At 29.8% G+C, this 19,055-nt stretch overlaps 3 protein-coding genes and 1 non-coding gene across 4 annotated transcripts in view; 2 read left to right on the plus strand and 2 right to left on the minus strand.

Moving 5' to 3' along the window:
* The window catches only part of LOC103488061 (multifunctional methyltransferase subunit TRM112 homolog A), a 61,354-nt gene extending 51,630 nt beyond the window's left edge, over positions 1–9,724 (plus strand). Inside the window, exon 3 of the transcript XR_007819521.1 lies at positions 9,714–9,724. The gene's annotated coding sequence lies outside the window, so the exon portion shown is untranslated. The remainder of the gene's footprint in view (positions 1–9,713) is intronic.
* LOC103488053 (thaumatin-like protein 1) lies at positions 688–3,012 on the minus strand. The gene is made up of 3 exons (XM_051082345.1): positions 2,687–3,012; positions 1,937–2,606; positions 688–1,181 (listed from the first exon to the last, which is right to left on the minus strand). Exons 1-3 carry the CDS (start codon positions 2,763–2,765, stop codon positions 1,007–1,009), a joined length of 924 nt encoding a protein of 307 aa, XP_050938302.1. The 5' UTR covers positions 2,766–3,012; the 3' UTR covers positions 688–1,006.
* Positions 9,725–11,656: 1,932 nt separating the features above from the next.
* LOC103488052 (thaumatin-like protein 1b) lies at positions 11,657–14,005 on the minus strand. Its single transcript, XM_008446595.3, has 3 exons — positions 13,345–14,005; positions 12,553–13,246; positions 11,657–12,250 (listed from the first exon to the last, which is right to left on the minus strand). Exons 1-3 carry the CDS (start codon positions 13,403–13,405, stop codon positions 12,064–12,066), a joined length of 942 nt encoding a protein of 313 aa, XP_008444817.1. The 5' UTR covers positions 13,406–14,005; the 3' UTR covers positions 11,657–12,063.
* Positions 14,006–18,494: 4,489 nt separating this feature from the next.
* Positions 18,495–18,600, plus strand: LOC127148735 (small nucleolar RNA Z279/snoR105/snoR108). Its single transcript, XR_007819810.1, has one exon. It is a non-coding gene; the product is annotated as a small nucleolar RNA Z279/snoR105/snoR108 (small nucleolar RNA).
* The last annotated feature ends 455 nt before the right edge of the window (positions 18,601–19,055 follow it).

Here is a 19,055-nt window from a genome sequence, read left to right on the forward strand (position 1 = left end):
TTAATTTTATAATTTTTCTTTGAATTAAAGAATAGAGATATTATAATGAGTAACAATTTTAGTGATAATAATTAAACGTATAATAATATTTTTAAAAAATTCTCAAATATAGCAATGTCTATTAACAATAGATTTATATCTCTGATAGACTTTTATTATCTATCAATTATGTTATGGTCTATCACTGATAGATTTTTATAGAAAAATTTGTTATATTCGTAAATTTTTTTAAAATATTGATAAAATACTGATATTTTGGATTTAATTGTTATATTTGCAACTATTTTGTGTGATTAATTTCAACCTGAGTTGTTAGTTGGTCGTAATCATTCATGAACTAATAAAATAAATAATAGAATTAGAAGATAATTCAGTCATAGCAGTGGGACCATCTTAGTCTTCATCGTAAGAGTAAAGAAACGACGACGATGGGTAGATCTTCATCACGAATTAAAAAGAAAAGCAAACGAAAAAAAAAGGCATAATTGCACCAAAATCATTAAAAATAACCAATCTTCATAGTCCAGCAAAGTTGGTTCTTTACAGCAGGTTCTCCACCACCGTCACCACAACCACCGTCACCGCCACCGCCAGCCACCACCTTCCACCCAACCATATCTTTCATATTCAAACTGAAGCAACCCACCTTTCCATTTGCAGATGAAAAAGCCACTTATTCCTTTCCAATTAACTAATCATTTTCCTTCCTTTATTATTATTTTTTTAGTAAAATACACATATATAACAAGAGAATCAATACTGTACAAGTGGCTTGGAAACTTGGGTTTCCTTTTTTTTCTTTTTTTAACAACACAACAAAATTATTTAACAAATTAAAAGTCTCTTTCTCAACAATTTCTTTAATATATATATATATATATATATATATATATATGTATGTATATATTACAAAAATCAAAGAAATTGTGAATGAAGAAAGGAAAAAGAAAACATTTTGTCTAAGAATTGAGAACTAGAAAAGAAAAGAGAAGTGGAAAACAAAAATCTAATGAAAAAAGAAAATGAAAGAAAGAAGAAAAAACAATGTTGAATTCAAAGTTGAAGACAAAAGGATTGTTTTGGATGATCCTTCTCCGGTGATAAAGTCCGGCAGCCATGAACTGTCGAACGACACAAATGGCCCGTCGCCTCGGCTTGACGGGTCTCTTTCTGATTTTTGGCTGAAAAAAATAAAAAAGAAGAAAGGAGGGTGTGAGGAAGATGACTGTCAAAGTAGTAACTTTACAGGTAATGATTCAACTTTTTTATGTTAGATTGTTTGTAGGAAAAAAGAAAAGCAATGTGAATGCCAAAAGGTTAAAAGGAAACTACTCCATGGCGTGTGATAAAATTTTACATTCTAACTTTCTAAACAAGTGAAAAGATTTAGCAGTAAACTAATGAAATGAACATGAAAAATCATACATTTTTTGTATGCCTTTTTAATAGTTTAAACAAATCGATCAACTAACTAACCACTTAGATAAATGGTTAGATTTTACTCGATCAATACATTGTAAAAAAATGGATGAAGTACAATTATCACTTTTAAACTCACTTTAGATATTCAACTTAATAACTAATGGTTAGATACAAATTCAAATTTTCATTAATGGTAATATCTACCGGCTTCCACCGAAAAATTCTTAAGTTGAGAGTGACTTTTAGCTAATTTGGATTGGTTTTATTGAGTGCCAAAGAAACATATTTTTGTATTTCAAAATTATGTATTAGCTAACATTAGGAAAAGTTAATCCAAAAAATCACTTTCATAGCATATAAACACAATTTTAGTAATTGTGTTTAAAAATATAAAACCAAATATTAGATAACTTCGATCAAAAGGATAGATGTTTGCACTTTGGTGTAAAAAAGTTGATTTTATACGAAGAGAAGGTTGGTGGGTGGAGAGAGAGAGAGAGAGAATAGGGTTTACCTTGCGGACGAAGGGCAGAATGTAATGGTGTAATCTGCTCCACTACAAGTAAAAGTGCTTGTTGCGTCATCAAACGCATAGCTATACGATTTAGGGCAAGCCGATTTGAACATTTCCGAGTAAATCGATGGTTTACAAGCGGCGGGTGAGTTGTACGCGCCGCTGCAGCAGTATTCTGGGTTCCCAAACGCCTCACACGCGCTCCTACACGCCTTTCCTTCGCCAGCGCGTAGCTCAGCCGGGCACCGCCGGTTCAGCTCCGCCGCGCATCCAGTCGACTGACACTCGCCGCTCCCACCAGTGGCATCGACCACCATCGGAATGTTGTAACCGTCGACCAAACTGACATCGTAAAAGTCCTGCCCACCGGCACCTCCGCCGATCGTAAACTCTGCTAGAGTCGCCGGCGGAGTAGCTCCGGCGCCATTGCATTCTATTTGGTTTGATCCACAATCAGCCGTTTGACAATTACCCTGACCAGTGGCCGGGTCAAACGAACAGCCGGTCCGACCCCAGAACCTGCCGGACCAACCTGGAGGCGCTTGAAATGAACGCGTCGCACCGGGAGATAGCTCGAACCCAGTGGATTCCAATTGGGGGTTGCCAAGAATTCCCGGCCAAACAGTGAAATCGCATCGATTTACAAATGTAAATCCAGCTCCAGAAACGCCTTTTAAGAAAACCGATTAAGAAAATTAGTTTCAAAGATGATCAATTTAAACGAAAAGAACAAGAAGATCCAAGCATTACCTTTAAAGAAGATGATCAAAAACAGAGAGTGAAACAAAACAGAGGAAGAAGAAACAAAATGGGTTTGAAGAAACCCCATTGATGATTAAAGAAGAAGAAGAAGAAGAAAAATTACATAGTTTGTGCAAAAATTGAGATCATGAATTAAAGATACACTGCATTGCTGTATATCTTTGCAAAATCAGGTCTCTGAATTTCTCAAACAAAATCAAAATTTCATCTCTGAAAAGAGAAGCTCTCTCTCTCTGTCTCCTCTTTGTTTTTATTTGGAGTTTTCTCTCTCTTGATGTGTTTATATAAATGGAGTTGAGAGTGGAAGATGAGGAAAAGAGATAAAGAGATTGACTTTACAAGTCAGAGCAATGCTGCTCTAAATAACAGAGCAACTCCCGCGGAGGAGAAGGCTCTCTTTGAAATTATTTTTATGTAATTATTTTTATTAAATACAAATGTATTGTAATGTAAATATCTTTTTTATTTTCTAAAAAAAATTTGTTTGAACTTTCCATGTTGGGATGTAATTAATTATTTTAATTACATGTAATGTGACAAAATTTTTGCAATTGGTTAGTCCGTTGTATATGTTTTCTCGCAATGTATGAATCTTCATTCATGGGTGAAAACTGGCCCTGCTTCCTCAGGTGGAACTCCCCTGGAGGAAAAAATAAACATGAAAATATTATTTTTGACTTCGGAGTTAGATGTTCGATTTTGTACAAAAATGTTTATTGATATTTTTAATATAAAAAGTATATTTTAAAGTCTATACATACATGGATTCACTTTTTATTCTTGTACTAATAAAATTATTATAATTGATGAAAGTAGAAATTGTTCCTTCAAGAATAAATAATTTTTTATTTTTTATGTGATAAAGTTTAATCTATTGATTAATGTGTTTAGAATAACTTTAGATGAAAATGTAGGAAAAGACAATTTTTACGTTACATTAAACTACTACTGGGTGTGTATTTATATTTAGCAAGCAATCTTTTTGTAAGTTGAAAATTTTGAATTCTCATTTATTTAATGTAATGCATATATTATTTTAAAAATATAATTAAATTATGAATCTTGGTTTCTTTGTATTCTTTATATTCTTGTACCAATGAAAAGATAATTTACTATTAGAGGAAATTTTGAGTTAGAATAGGTTAAATTGTATTTGACTAATTGCTACAAAAATATCATTTTGATTTATAGTATAATTTAGTTAAGTAGTTAAGCCATATACATATTCCACAATGAGATTAAAGATTCAAGTGTTTGTTCAAGTCCTCCAATTGTATTCGTTGTACTATAATTTTTTTTATAGATTCAAATTGAATCTTTTAAATTTAAACGTCATCTCAATTAGTTCATTCAATAAATATTAACTAATTTTAAGCCATCTATCTCGAATAAATACTAGTTAAATTTTGATTAAAAAATTGTGGGGTTCTTTTTGTTTTTTTAGTGAATAAGTTTTGATTGTTTTTTTAGTGGTTCTAATGGTAATATAGAAACATAGAAGATAAACGAGGGAATATTTGATAAAATTGGACAAAAAGTCAATAAACCAAATTCGAATGTTCATATGAAGGCTTTCAAGTCATGGCTTTGAGTAAATTAATGGTTAATTGAAGCATAAATTAGTGGGTTTTTTGCTAATCGAATTTGATTCTTTCCTAACTAAATATTCTTCACTACTTTTGCAATAAGTCTAATTTTCAAAGTCTTGTTGGAATTATTTGTTTGTTTTTATTTTTTTCAATATAATATTGGAGACGACATTTAAATTAATGCACACTTTGTACATTTTATAACATAATTAATTAGTAAAGAATTTTGTTGTTTCAATTCCACTCTCAAATTTCCTTATTTTGTTAGTTAAATGAATATTGTAATAGTTTTAAAAATACTTTAAAATTAAAATTATAAATTATAAACATTAGATCTTAGTCTAAGAATATCTATATTCAATATTAAAGTTTTCACCATATACCTTTACTTTCTAGTCTCCAAATAATTTTAGAGATTAAAGATAATTTTAATATTTTAACTTACAATGCCGTATAATAGTTATTTAAAATAGTTATTAAAAATATATTTGAGGTATTTTAAAACTTTTTATAAAAAGAAAATTAGTGACTAAAAATGTTTATTAACTACCTTACAAGTACATAATTGAAAAAAACAATGAAGAATTAAAAGTTTGATGCCTTAATTATGATCAATAGTTTTTTATTATTATTACTTATGGCAAAGGATATTCAAATTATATATTAAATTTTTTTAAAAAAAGGGTCAAAGTTTGTGCATTAAGAATTAAGAATTGGATTATTCTCGCACATCATTTCCTCAATTTATTGTCCCTTTTTCCAATCTCTCGTTTAAACTTTAATATATCTCTAAAATTTTTGTTTTGTAAAAAAATTAACGAATAATTGATACATTAGATATGAAAATAATTAAAATCTTAATTAAATCTTTACAAATTTAAGTATAAAATATTATATTAGCGACAGAATAAAACTCAAATGCAATAAAAATGAAACGTCAGTGAAAAAATTGTTAATATAATCAACGAAAGTTCTAGAGATCGAAAACTATTTTTAATTTTTAAGTTCTTTTTTTTTTTTCTAAATAGATTAATAAATTTGATAAAATTCTTGGGGTCCAATCTCCAATCAAATCAAAGGAAAGTTTTTTCCTTTACAATGGCCTTTGACCTAGTGTGCCAATCATAAAGCATCCATTTGGAAAAAAACAAAAATAACGTGGCAGCAGCCGCCGCAACTTCAACGTGGATCCGTGTGCTCCCCCGCCGGAGCACGGCAAACCCCCCGCCGGAAACTTGACAGGGTGTCAAAACATATCACAGAAAGGAGAGAAGATATATACTTAATGACAATGAAGATAAGTAAGATTATTTGTTTATCTTATAAAAGGTGGAGACGAGAGTGGACTTTGCTTTTCAAAATTAAGCATATATATATATATATATAAACCGTCAAATTACATGCATTTCCACACCTACACAAACCCTTTTCTTTTTCTCATTTCTTTCCTTTTCTTTTTCCCTCTTTACCTTTACAATTTTTAGCCATTTCTTCTTTTAGTCCTCATTTTGGCATTTTGTTACATATAATGTGTTGTAAAACATTTCTTTTCTCTTTTTTGTAAACATTAAGCTTATATAGTACACTTTCAAAAAAAAAATTAAATTAAAAATAAAGGAAAATTGTTCACCTCATTTTTTAAATCAAATTTTTAATTTATTTAAGACAAAATTTTTATTTGAGTTTTTACGCCAACTTTAATATCATATTAAATAAAATTAGATTATAGCTTAAAATAAATTCGTAACGAGACATGTAACGACTCATGTAACATGTATAAAGAAAATATATAACAATTTTTTTTTTTTTTTTTTTTTTTTTTTGTCAATGGGATCCTCAGCATATAGTTTTGTGTTTGTTGGTAATTGCATTGTGGTAAAAACTTACTAAGGGATTAAAGAATTTAATTACTTAGTTATTGGAGTTTAATATATATTATCTTCCCCATTCATTCAGCAAAGAGGCTTAATACGATATATGGTTAGGTTTTGGCTTTTGGGTGTCAATGATGTAACGTTTTCACTAAAAATTATTTGGGACGTTATATTAAATGTAGAATTGCTAAATTTAAATTCAATATAATTTTGATTTTTGTTCTTTTCAGAATTATACATTTGATAAATAACCATTGCCTAAAAGCTATTTTGGAAGTTACACAAGAAATTATTATAGAATGAAAATAAATATTATTTTGCATGCATCATATGTCAATTTCAAATTGTTTTTTCCAAACAAAAAAAAATGTCAAAGTCGGTTCAAAAGTATTATGGATTGAATATTATTATTCATTTTATCTTGGGTATAGATATAGTCATAAAGTAATTTATGTTACCTTAAATCTAAAGGAAACACACTAAATAATTATAAAAGAGACGTTAGGTCAATTATATGAAAATTAACAAACATACTTTATAGAAGTAGACATTGGAAAAAACCAATAATAAGACACACAAAATCAAAATCCTTCCATTCCCTACAACACATTTCAAGAGAAACCTATGAGAAAAATATCTCAAAGATTTTTCAAAATGAAAAAGGCAAAATAAATAAATCTTAAGTAAGATTGAATGTGACACTATTTACCTTGATGATCTCAAAATAATGTGTCATACCATGAAAAGAAAAACTTTATATTAAAGAGAAAAGTGAGATACAAACAAAGAACGGAGAAGAAAAAAAGATAAATCAAATTGATTTAAATTAATGACAAAGAATATGACAAGACAAACATATATATATAAATGTCATATACACATATATACCACTAATATGAATATAAATGCATGTAACTAAAAACTAGCTCTATGCGTGAATTTATTTTTATTTCTATCTTAGTTTATCAAGTTTATTTTAAACTTTAGTCTTTTATACCGCTCGTAGGATATTAGGCCAAATTTATAATCGAAATGAAGAAAATTTATTCGTAAGAATTGAGAGAAAACAATATCTAAAAACAAAAACTTTATATTCAAAAGTCCACATCCATTGAGTATTACAACCTATTCAAAATAACTAATTTAACGGTAATTAGTCTAAATTATTAACTAAGACATACTAATAATCCAATCATTCTTACATCTAATTTAATCACAATTTAGTTATGTAAAAAAACAATCAATTTGTAATAATGTAGATTTTAGGTAATTTTTTCTCGTTAATTTTCTATATGTGGATTAGTCGAGTTTAATTGTACAATGTTTTAAAATTAAAAATAATAAAATTTACGTGGAAGATAAACCTTTCTTTTTAGTAAACTTTGGAGATAAACTTTTAAATAGCTTTCTATTGGAGCATTGGGTGAACATAAAAGTTGGTGCCCATTATCAAAAAGGGAAAATCAACATTTAGCAAAATGACGTGGGAATTAATTTTTAAATTATAGTAATAATAATTAAATTAACAAAACAAAAAAAAAAAAAGGTCTATTAAAGCTTTGTCCGTAAAGGATAAGAATTTATAAAAGCTAAAATAAGATATCCCAAGTACTTATCAAAATGAAGTGGTTTGAACTTTAATATTGCTTTGACCCTTTCCATTAAAAAAAATTATAATAAATATTTATTTAATTAACCAATTAAGGAAAAAATGAAAAACCAAGAAAGTGTTTGTAAAATGTACTCTTTTTTCAGTATTTTTTTTTTCAAAAGTGAATATAAAAATTGTGGGGTTAAGGTAAACGTTTTTCAAAATTATCGACTCATTAATTACATTAACAGAACCGACAGTGTAGCAAATCATTTAAAAGATGATAGGAAAAGAATATACATTTTTAGAATAGTTATGAGTATATAATCGCTAAACTATTGTCCAAACAATCTTTATAAAAGAATAGCCTTTCAAATCAATCCTATAGGACGAGCTAGTTGTTTTCAAAGCTTTTCTTCTTTTTTTTTTTTTTCAAATTAAGTGTATCTTTAATTAGGTTTTCAAAATTTGATTTATATTTCTTTAAGATTAAGTTAAATTATATTTATTCTCTAAATGTAGCATCATTAATTACAAGATAAAATAAGAATAGGTTTTGCTATATTATTTTAAACCTTTGATCGTTCATTTGTTGAATATTCTTTTTACTGTTAAAAAAAAGTTGTTAACTTAGATTAATCGTATTTAAGTTATGTGATTAATTAAATTGTTGTATTTTATAAATAATTTTAATTTTTGTTATGTCTATAAATGTCTTAAAATAATTATCGTTTTAAGTATAACAAAAGCGGAGATCGAATTTCATAAATTTGTTGTTGATGATCATAAGTTGTTTATTTTAACTTTTTTTTCACAAATAACTATCAAAATTTCTTTATAAGTGAAATTAATTAATGAGAATTAACATTTAAATTAGTAGAAAATTTGTAATTGATAATATAAATATTTTTGAAAAATGAAAAAGTATGATGACGTGAAGCTTTAATTATGGATAGGAAAACAGAAGAGGATGACATGCAAAGATGGAATTCCTACGTAAACTGCCTTTTTTTTACTCCCTATCTCTCGACATCTCCTATTGCATTCCACGTGCCTTTTCTTTATATATATACACAATTAATTTCTTTTTTCAAACATTTATTTATATAAATAGTACTCTGGCTGTAATCGTTTTCTTTTCTATTTTCATTCTATTTAATTTGATTGTGTTTTATGTTTTTTTTTTCTAAAAGAATTAAATTACTGAAATCAACGAAGAAGAAGCCAACGGAGGTAATGGAGTATTTAAGGTTTTTTAATTTTAAATTAGTAATTTAAGATGATATCAAATTAAGTGTTTTAGTAATTTAAAACGAGAGGCTCTTCGATTAGATTTGTAGATGACTTATTTCAAAAATCCAAACAAATTCTTAGCAATGAACACAACGATGGCAAGAGACTTCAAATTATAATATCACCCACTTGTGAGATAGTGAGTAGTAGCAATTTGTCTAAACAGCGTAAGAAAGGAAAAAAGAGGGAGGGAGGGACTCTCGAGTTTGGAAGGAGTATGTGAATAAATTTACATAACATTTGAACGAATAAGTAACCTAAAGATATGGAATTATGATTAGAAGAAAAATACTTATAGAAAATGTGTCTAGAAACTACCGTCGACGTTTTCACAGGATCTTAATCGGTTATTTTTCAATTATTTGCAATTCGTATGTCTTGTTATATCATCTAACCTACTTTTGAGTTTTAACAATATTATTGTATATATCATTATGAACTACCATGTTTTATGTTAATTATAGGTTTTGTATATTTAAAACATTAACATTTTAATCTATAATCTTTCCAATATTTTACGAATCAAAAAAAAAATCTAAGAAAATTAAAATGTAAAATTGATAATGTTTTTATACAGTTTTCGGTTCAACTAGTCAACAACGCAAGTGTTTATAGAGATCGACTCACATCCTAGAATATAAAAAATAATAAGACCTCGGCAATAGAAGTTAACTAGAAGTATCGTACCAAAGGAAAATAATGCATATGTATAGATATGTTGAGGTCGGCCATAAAAACAAAATTATGTTTAAAACCTCTATCTCTATTAAAGATATAGTAACCTATAACTAACTTGATTATCAGAATATTTACAGTTAAATACCGTGCAAGATTAGTTAGGACGTTCATTTGGTTCCAGCTCCAAACGTTAAAGATTCGAGAATGATAATATACCAAATTTTGGAATCAATAACTACATATACCTATTTTTAGTGTGAAAGAAAGACATAGTTAAGAAAAAAGATAGCTGGAAATAGATGTAAAAATGACTTTGTACGTAGGATATTATTTTGGCTTTTCTTTTTTCTCTCTCTCTCTTTTTCCTTATAGAAGATTTTGTAAATGCTTTTTATTGGATGTTCCAACTTCCAACTGTAGCCTACCCCTCCAATCTTAAATTATGGTCAAATGTCCATCACTCAATGATTTTATTTCACCTGATTTTGTTTTCCCTTTTCATTATTAAAAATCATTTAAAATTTTCCATCTAATTGCTATCTTCTCAAGTCCTATGCTCTACTTATCAGTCACTATATATATATATATATATATATATATATACACACACACACACCGACATACTCAACTACTTTACATTGGTTTTTATATTTGGTCTCTTCACCTTATAAATTTTACAAATATGACCTTAGTTCTACAATTTACGTAATATCAAAACACACTAATATAGGGCTTTTTTTTCATTGTGTTTTTTAGTTTATATATACAAGAGAAAGTAAATTATTAAAAGAAAAAGAAAAAAACTCATCAAATTGTTCTTAGCCCAAAGGCCTGAGTTGAGCCCAACCTAAAGTAACATCTTATTGGTTTGGTCCCAGTTGGCCCATCAACTTGGCCCAACAAATTTTATAGAAATATTCGAACCTCGATCTTGAAAGAAAATTACCAATTATCGACTTAAGATTCTGATGTCTAAGATTGGATGCTGATATCTTTTCTGTGACTTTTCAAGATTTGTACGATTGAACGCATTTGATTTCACTATTCAATTCAAAAATATTGTTTTGACCCTAAAAAAAGTCCCCATAATACCCATTTTGCTATAACTATTTCTTAATTGGTGTGTATTGATCTTAAATTAAATTCAAATACAGTGATTTTTTTTTAAGTTTTTATCACGTATAGTGAGAATAAATCAAAGCGACTCAACTTAACTATAATTAAAAATAACAACTAAGATACAACTTATGCTAATTGTAATTGCATCAATAGATTGTTGAATATAAACTATTGAATTTTATTGTAATTGTCTATGTGAATACTGAAGAGTTTCATCAAATAACTCACAATTTTCAAAATAATAGTAATAATAATATTTCATATCATTGTATATTCAATATTTACTATAACTAATAACATCTAAATACAGACATTATAATATAATATATTTTCGTATAAGTTAAATATCGTACTAATAGGTATCAAAGACCAAAGCTTTAAAATGTAATATATTTTCGTATGATGTTTTTTCGTCTAAGTATATAGCTACAATCGATTAAATTAGATTCCCAAATGTTTTTAATATATTATTGAATAATTACATACTATACAAAATCTTTAGAACCATTTCTTTAGAACCATAACTCTAACGCTATATACCTATATTATATATATACAAATGCAGTTAATTTTAAATTAGATACTTAATTATAATGGTTTAGTTGATTAAAGGAGTGGAAATGATTTGTTTATTGCAAAGAATCAATTTACCGTCCTATCAGATTTTGATATAAATCCAACTTTGGATCTGCATTTGGTCATACATTCTATTCAAAAGCTTTTCAAAAGCGTTGATCATCAAAGGCACAAAGAAATGTCAAAAAAGCTAAACCATTAAAAGAGGAAAAAAAAGTGGTTATATGGAAATATCATATAATAAAATCCAATATAACATATAGTATTATAATATCTATATCTATATATGATATGATGTGAATTATTACCCAACACTTTATATCCTTATCTAAATTACGTGTAAATGAATCCCCAACTCCCCTTTCTTCACATTCCTCTTTCTTTATCAATCCATCCAAACAAAATTAAAAATTAAAATTTGTACTCTTAACTTTAGCTAAATTCATATTTTCTCATCTTCCCCACCATTTTCCCCATAATTTGTCAGATTCTCGTCAGCCTACGGTGGAGTCTGGTGGGCTTTTAACATCAACGGATCGATTCCTGGGCCATAGTTAAGGCCCAACGGGCCCACTTCACGACCAGCCGTGGGCCCAGTAACATATGCGCGTTATGGACTCGGCCCGTACGATTTCCAGTGAGCAGTCAGAAGTGGAACATCCGCTGCCACAACCACCCAATCGCCACCGTACCGATCGCTGATATTCCGGTTACTCGCGGTGACGCTGCATCGGTTTGGATCAAGGATGCACCTTCGTATACCATTGCACCGTCTCCGCCGGAAGATGGGTTCGCAGTTGCCGGAGAATTCTGTGCCTCCGATGACTTTTGGCTGCATAAAAAAAAATCATATTGTTCATTTTTATTGGTGGAAATGTCATTTATGACCTTTTTGACTACGGTTATGTTAAAAGGCGTGCCCAATTTGCCCACTTGTGTCGGCCACCACTAATGGCGGTTGACAATAAGAAATGGACAAAAAAGCCTATCTCCTCGAAGCAAATTCCCAGTTATACCCTTTTTATGGGCTAAGGCAACAGTTAACAAAGACCCTGCAACGTTCATATCGGAGAGCTCTTTTATGTTAGTTGGACGATAATGCCCTTTTGATGAGGGGGTTTTCGGTAAATTTACCTGGTATTTGGCGATGGACAGAATGTAATGACATAATCAGCACTGGCGCATGTGAAAGTGCTCGTCTTATCATCGTACGCGTAGCTGTAAGCGCGTGGGCACGCTTTCTTGAAGATCTGAGAGTACATCGACGGCTGACAAGTGTCCGGTGTTTGGTACGCGCCTGTGCAACAATACTGCGGTTGGTTGAAAGCACCACACGCGCTCTTACACGCGACGCCTTCTCTTCCGTCGGCACTCGTCACGCGCAGCTCTGACGGACACGCGCCGTTGAGATCCACAACACAGCCGGTATTCGTGCAGTTATCGCCGGAACCACCTTGGGGCACAACCATCATTGGAAGATTGTAACCGTCCACCAGACTGACGTCGAAGAAATCAAGCCCGCCGGAGCCGTCGAGAGTGAATTCCGCCAGAGTGGCTGGTGGGGTTGCTCCGTTTCCAGTACACTCTAATTTGTTAGAGCCACAGTCACCAGTAGCGCAAGAGAATTTCCCGGTGGAATCTTCAGAACAGAGTGTTCTTCCCCAGAAACGCCCGCCCCAAGACGCCGGCGCCGGTAGCGTCTTGGACTCTCCACTCTGAAGAGAGAAGCCTGTAGTGGGAAGCGGTGGAACGCCGCCGTTCGAGAGAACCCCCGGCCAGACCGTGAAATCACATTTGTTAACAAAAGTAAAGCTCGTCGAAAACCCACCTGAAAATCCAAAAAACAGAGCACAACAAGTCAACAACCTAGAAAACAAAAACCACCCAAGATCAAAATCAACCATGAACTACTCCATCTTCACACACCCGGTACCAACAGCAGCAGATTTAGAATTGCCAACAAAAATTGAGTTCCAGTCACCGCCATTGGAGCAGAAACAGAGAACGTCGAAGAAAGTGTAACCGGAGACGTACAAGCTCCGGCGAAAGGGGAAAAAGTAGAGGCAGAAAAGGGGAAATGGAGATGGAAGGGTATTTATAGAAAAAGGAAGAGAAAAGAGGGAATGGGCAACGGCTAGAATTGTTGAAGAGTGGTGGGGCAAAAGGGATTGGAGATGCAGAGAAATTATATTCTGTTTCTTACGGCGGTTAAAGGAGTATTGGTAAGCGTGAAAACAGAGTTGGAGCTCTGTTTTTGTCAGAAAGCAAAGGAAGAAGAAAGAGGATGGCAATGTTTGTTGGAGATAGATGTGAAGAAAATGAAATAAATACGGAGAGAAAGAGAAAGATGGAATACTGATACAAATTTGGAGAACCGCCATTGATAGTTTGGGAGTTACCGAAGAAGACGTGATTCAAGTTGGTAGAGGAAAGTTTAACCGACTCGCTCTTAATTCAATTGGAGTGTTTGTTTGCGTTGGGATGAGGGTAAGGGTATTTCTGGAATAAATTATTGGACTTCGTATCCCAATACTCTATTGGAAATTTGGAAATGCATTTTATATCGTGGATTTCGCACCATTGTTGATTGTTGTTAAGTGACCTAACAATAAATATATGTAATATAAAAAATGCTCTATTATATCATATTACTAGAAATTATCGATATTTACAAAAGTATTTTGAGATTCTATAAATAAAACAATAATTTAGACAACATGAACATATTTTTCTAATTAGAATAACTAATCAATACTCATCTAAAAAGTTACATTTATTAAATTTTACAAATTTAAGATTTCCTAATCTAATATAACATAGTTCCAGCATACCATCATAGTGAGAGTACACTTACGGGACCAATTGAACGACGATGGTAAAAGAAAAACAATATGAATATCTTGTTATATTTTTTATTATGTCACATTATTTCAAGAGGCGATAAAGATTTATCATTCTACGTTAATTTCTTTAAAAGCTAGACCATTCAATCAAAAAATCTTAAATTTTATTTCTTGTCTAGGAAGGCAATAAAATTTATATAAGAAAAAATAAAACAAAAAGTGGCTGGTAATTATGATATTTTGTGAGCATATATAAATATCATTAGGAAATACAAATAAAATAATGAATATTGGAAATTATTGAGTTAGATATTTGTAGGTGACACATTCACATAGAACCCGCTGAACTGACAAAACCGACTTCACAATTTTAATTTATTAATTTGCACAAAAGCATCCAAAAACATAAAAATTAAATTCCTATAAACTATAAATAAATAAATAAAAGCATTTCCATTCTATTCCTTTTTACTAATCTTACTATTGGTTTTGTATAAAAACATTTCAAAATTTTGTTGAAGTAAAAAAATATTAAAACTAACACAATTCGATAATTGAAATTTTCATCTTAGTGGCAAGTCACAACTACAATCACTGTCACGTTTATATTATAAGAGATTTATATTTCAATATCAGAAGAAAAATTGATTAATAATAAATAGAAAAGATGTACTTTTAAAACAAATATTGAAGTTTAAAGGTTATTTTTATTTATATAGATATATATTTTTTAAGATAATGTCATTTCCATAAATAAGAAAAGAATAAATATGAGGAATAGATAATTTATATGCAAACGTTTCAGAATTTACGTTGACGTGGCCGAAAGATAGAGAAGCCTTCATCGGAGGAAGTCCTCCCTTGAAAGCCTCTCTCTCACTATTTGTAATTGATTTGTTTTTATTTCATTACATTGTTTTTATATTTGGAATTTGAATCAGAAAATCGTAAAAAACATCATATTTGATCCAATATTTACATCTTACCAAACAAAAATTAAGTATAATAAATTTCGTATTTTTAACGATTTTGTTCGTTAAGGTTTAAATAGTTTATCAAATTTTTCTATGGTTTGAAAATTTCCTTTAAAATTTCACTTTTATTTGTTTTCATTTATATGTTCAGTAGCTTAATTTAATAAGAAAATAGTCGTAGAAAATTTAAGAGATATGATAAATAATGAATAGAGTAACGCAAATACAAATAACAAGATGTTTCATCATATTTAAAAACGTAAAATTTTCAATTTATTTATATGCTCACAAAATTTTGAAGAGTACTTCTAAATATATTAAAATATTTATAAAATACAATTTTAGAGATGTTTGGTTGTCTTAGGATTATTGAGGAGTATAATGGGTTATGTTAACTCTCTCCACGTTTGGGGAAATGATTATGGAAAAACTTCCCGAATGCATTCCATGATTCTAGGATTAGGTTTTTCGTTATCCTTTATTTGTCTCTTTTTCACTATTCCATTCATTCCTCGATCTTCTTACTCCTTTCCCAATTCTCCTCCCAACACATGTTATTATAATCATAATCGTTCCTCAAATGTATATTATTATAATACTGCTTATCATAGTCTTCTCCCAAACATATACTATCGTAATATTAGGATTATCATAACTAACATTAACCCATAAATCATTTATTCTCCCAAACGCTCCCTTAGCATTTATCATGATATTGATAAACATTGATAAATATAATATACTAATGTCGTCTATCATCAATAACATGTAAACTTTCGTTATATTGTGTAAATATTCTAGAGGATCTTGCAATCGTCGGTACGTATTAAAAAAAAATAGATGACAGAAGCCAAATTGATAAATGAATTTTTCTTGGAAACTTCACATATCCTTTATTGGAAATGAGAAAAGAGAGAGTGGATCCATCATGAAAAGGAACACAAAATTTTGCGACATTTTTTCACTCTTTCATAAGATTTAATTCTTTCTCAATTATTTCCATTTGCTTGTTTTCCAAGTCATTCACACCACCTTTATCAATTAAACAAATATTATCGAAAGAATTTACATAAAAATGATATATATATATATATATAAAAACTTTAGTCAATTCAAACGAGTCTAATTTCCATTTAAATGATATCAACGCATGAAAGATTAGTGGTCCGATAAAATTATTTATCAATTAGTATATACTTTTTCATCAAATTTTAATCGAGATAATTTAATAATTGGTTCACTTTTTCTATTCAATGATAAATCGATTTACAATTTCTTTTATACAAATTGATTTACAATTAATTATAGCTTATCGCTTTTTTTCACTTCAAATATACAAATACTTACTAATGATTATTTAAAACACATATGTCAATCTAGTCGTTATTTTAACTAATATAACAACCAAAACAAATATAAACTTAAAATTCAGTAAGAAACACCAAAACAATAATTTAATTTTAAATAATATTGATTAGTTAAAAATATCATTTTCACACTCATTCTAAGAAGGTCTTGTCTAATTCAACCACAAAACTTCATGATAACCACACGTATAAGCTATAAAAAAATAAAAAAAAAAATCATATAAACATATCAATTTCGTCACATGTGATCTCAAGCATACTATAGAAAGATAAAAGACTGACTTTTTAATAAAGTTACATGATATTATAATTATATACTAATGCTTTTTAACATATAACTTTTCATTTTCCTTTAGGTATATAGTATTCTTGTTTCATTTTCATTTTCTAAAACTTTACAAAAGTTTGAAATTTTGACAAATTATAAATCATTTAAAACTCAATCCAAATAAACTCTTATAATTTAACTATGACACAACAAAAAAAAGATAACGATAATTTATACTTTTGATGTAAATTTCTTCTATTTTTTTAACTCACTTCTACCACATCCTACCTATAAAAAAATTACCCGTCATTATTTATACATTCGTAATTTTTCGTTATATCCAATATATACAAGACTTTAAGTGTAATATCAATATTTTAGACGAATATTAGTATAATTTATATAAATCATATCATTAGGTGTACTTGCATGGAAGTAATTAATAAAAATTGATATAAGTAATTAAAAAAGTTTGAAAAAGAGAAAAGGTGCAATAAATTATTGGAGACATTAGTGTTTAGTAACAAAATAAAACATTATCCTTGTGTCCATAATTGGCCAATTAAGAGATGCAACAAGCCCAAAGTGGAATAATGATTAAGAGGAACACTAATAGTAGTGGGTAATTATATGTTTGTGGCTTGGATTATACACTACAATTAAGTCAACCTCACCCTCACCCTCATCCCACTCATGACTCACCTACCTTTGTTGTCACTTCCATAACTATTTTGCAAAACTTGCACAACTTTTTTTTTCTTCCTATAATCTAATGTGTTTCACAACAATCATATAAAAATTCAATAAAAGGGGAAAGGAGAGTGGTTTGTTTATCATTGTTACGTTAGAAGCAATTTCAATAATCTAAAAAATGAAAATGTTTGTCCATTTAAGTTTTTCGAAAAATATAGTTTGATTTATGTTAATTCATATAATAAGTGTCTAATTTATTAAATTGGAGTTTTTTAGGTTTGTAAAGTTGTCTAATTTAGAGTCTTCTGATTTTTTTTGAACATTTTCACTTAAGGTCTCTAACTCATAAATCCAAAGTGAGAGAGGATATTTAGTCTATTTATAGAACTCTTTGGGTGAGTTTGGGCTTAATTGACAATGAGCCTAATCTATTGGGCTTTAGCGGTACTTGTTTTAAGGCTGAACCCATATGGACCCAGGTTTTTCAGGCCCACTTGTCGTTACATGAGCTTTCTCTTGGACTTATTTAACTTTGGGCTAAAGTTTTATATAACACAATTTGGCTTATCAATGATGACGTCAAGTGATACCATGGAATTCCATCATTTTTCCAACTTGGAAGATATGTCAATTTGTAATTTCGTCACTAATTCAAATGTTAGTCACAGTCGAGTTGAATTCTACGTTAGGATACAAAAATACAAGAACCAACAATTAGGTTAAGTTAAAAGGGCAAATGACAGGGCAAAAAGTAAAAAAGAAAAAAAGTTTGGGTTGGGCCAAGTGTTAAAGAATAAACTTGGGAGTCCAGTTGGGAAAGAGGGATTCGAAAAGTCCCACATCGGAGAGCTGATGAGATTGGGGGGATCAGAAATTGGTATAAAAAGGAGGAAGCGGGGAGGTGAAAAAGTATGATCCTTCAGGCAGAAACGGGATATGATGAGTGGTTGGCTCTCGCTATTATAATGCGAGTTGGGTGTCTGCCCCAACGCCTGGTTACGACAATTGGGCACTCACATCTCTTCCAATCTGATCCCTACTGAAGGACCAATAAACTATTTTGTTTATTTTTCTTCAATCTACTAATATTTATTAATTCTAATAAGTTTTATTTTAAAAATTTATGTGCTTGTGTTAGTGCAAGTATTTTTTCCTCTCCACATTAAACATCTCTTTCAGCTTCGAATTTCCTTCGTTTTTTGGATTTTAAACAAAAAGCCTTTTATGTTGTGCGTCTATTCTCCAGTACGCTCGCTCCTTTTGGGGTTTATTACTATTGTTACTTGAAATGTTGGTGCTCGGCTTGATGTTAAAATGGAAGTTGTTTTAATCGGTCGGATCATCTAGACTACTTTTCTGTTTTTGGCTATGAAAACCGTTAATATATTAATTATAGATGATTACTGAAAAGTAAAATTTAAATTAAGTTTCTTGTTTAGAATTTTCCTTCGTCCTGCCCCCATTTAATTCGAGCTATACTTAGAACGCTCCA

The sequence above is a fragment of the Cucumis melo genome, chromosome 3, assembly GCF_025177605.1.
Source record: "Cucumis melo cultivar AY chromosome 3, USDA_Cmelo_AY_1.0, whole genome shotgun sequence".
Classification (NCBI taxonomy): Eukaryota; Viridiplantae; Streptophyta; class Magnoliopsida; order Cucurbitales; family Cucurbitaceae; genus Cucumis; species Cucumis melo.

Excerpts from the sequence above, each read along its gene's own strand:
- LOC103488052 (XM_008446595.3), bottom strand. The coding sequence starts at position 13,405 with ATGGCGGTGACTGGAACTCAATTTTTGTTGGCAATTCTAAATCTGCTG. Across the intron at positions 13,247-13,344 it reads TCTGCTGCTGTTGGTACCGG|GTGGGTTTTCGACGAGCTTT; the intron begins GTGTGTGAAGAT and ends TTGGATTTTCAG. Across the intron at positions 12,251-12,552 it reads TGTCCATCGCCAAATACCAG|CCAAAAGTCATCGGAGGCAC; the intron begins GTAAATTTACCG and ends TTTTTTATGCAG.
- LOC103488053 (XM_051082345.1), bottom strand. The coding sequence starts at position 2,765 with ATGGGGTTTCTTCAAACCCATTTTGTTTCTTCTTCCTCTGTTTTGTTT. Across the intron at positions 2,607-2,686 it reads TTTGATCATCTTCTTTAAAG|GCGTTTCTGGAGCTGGATTT; the intron begins GTAATGCTTGGA and ends TTTTCTTAAAAG. Across the intron at positions 1,182-1,936 it reads TTCTGCCCTTCGTCCGCAAG|CCAAAAATCAGAAAGAGACC; the intron begins GTAAACCCTATT and ends TATTTTTTTCAG.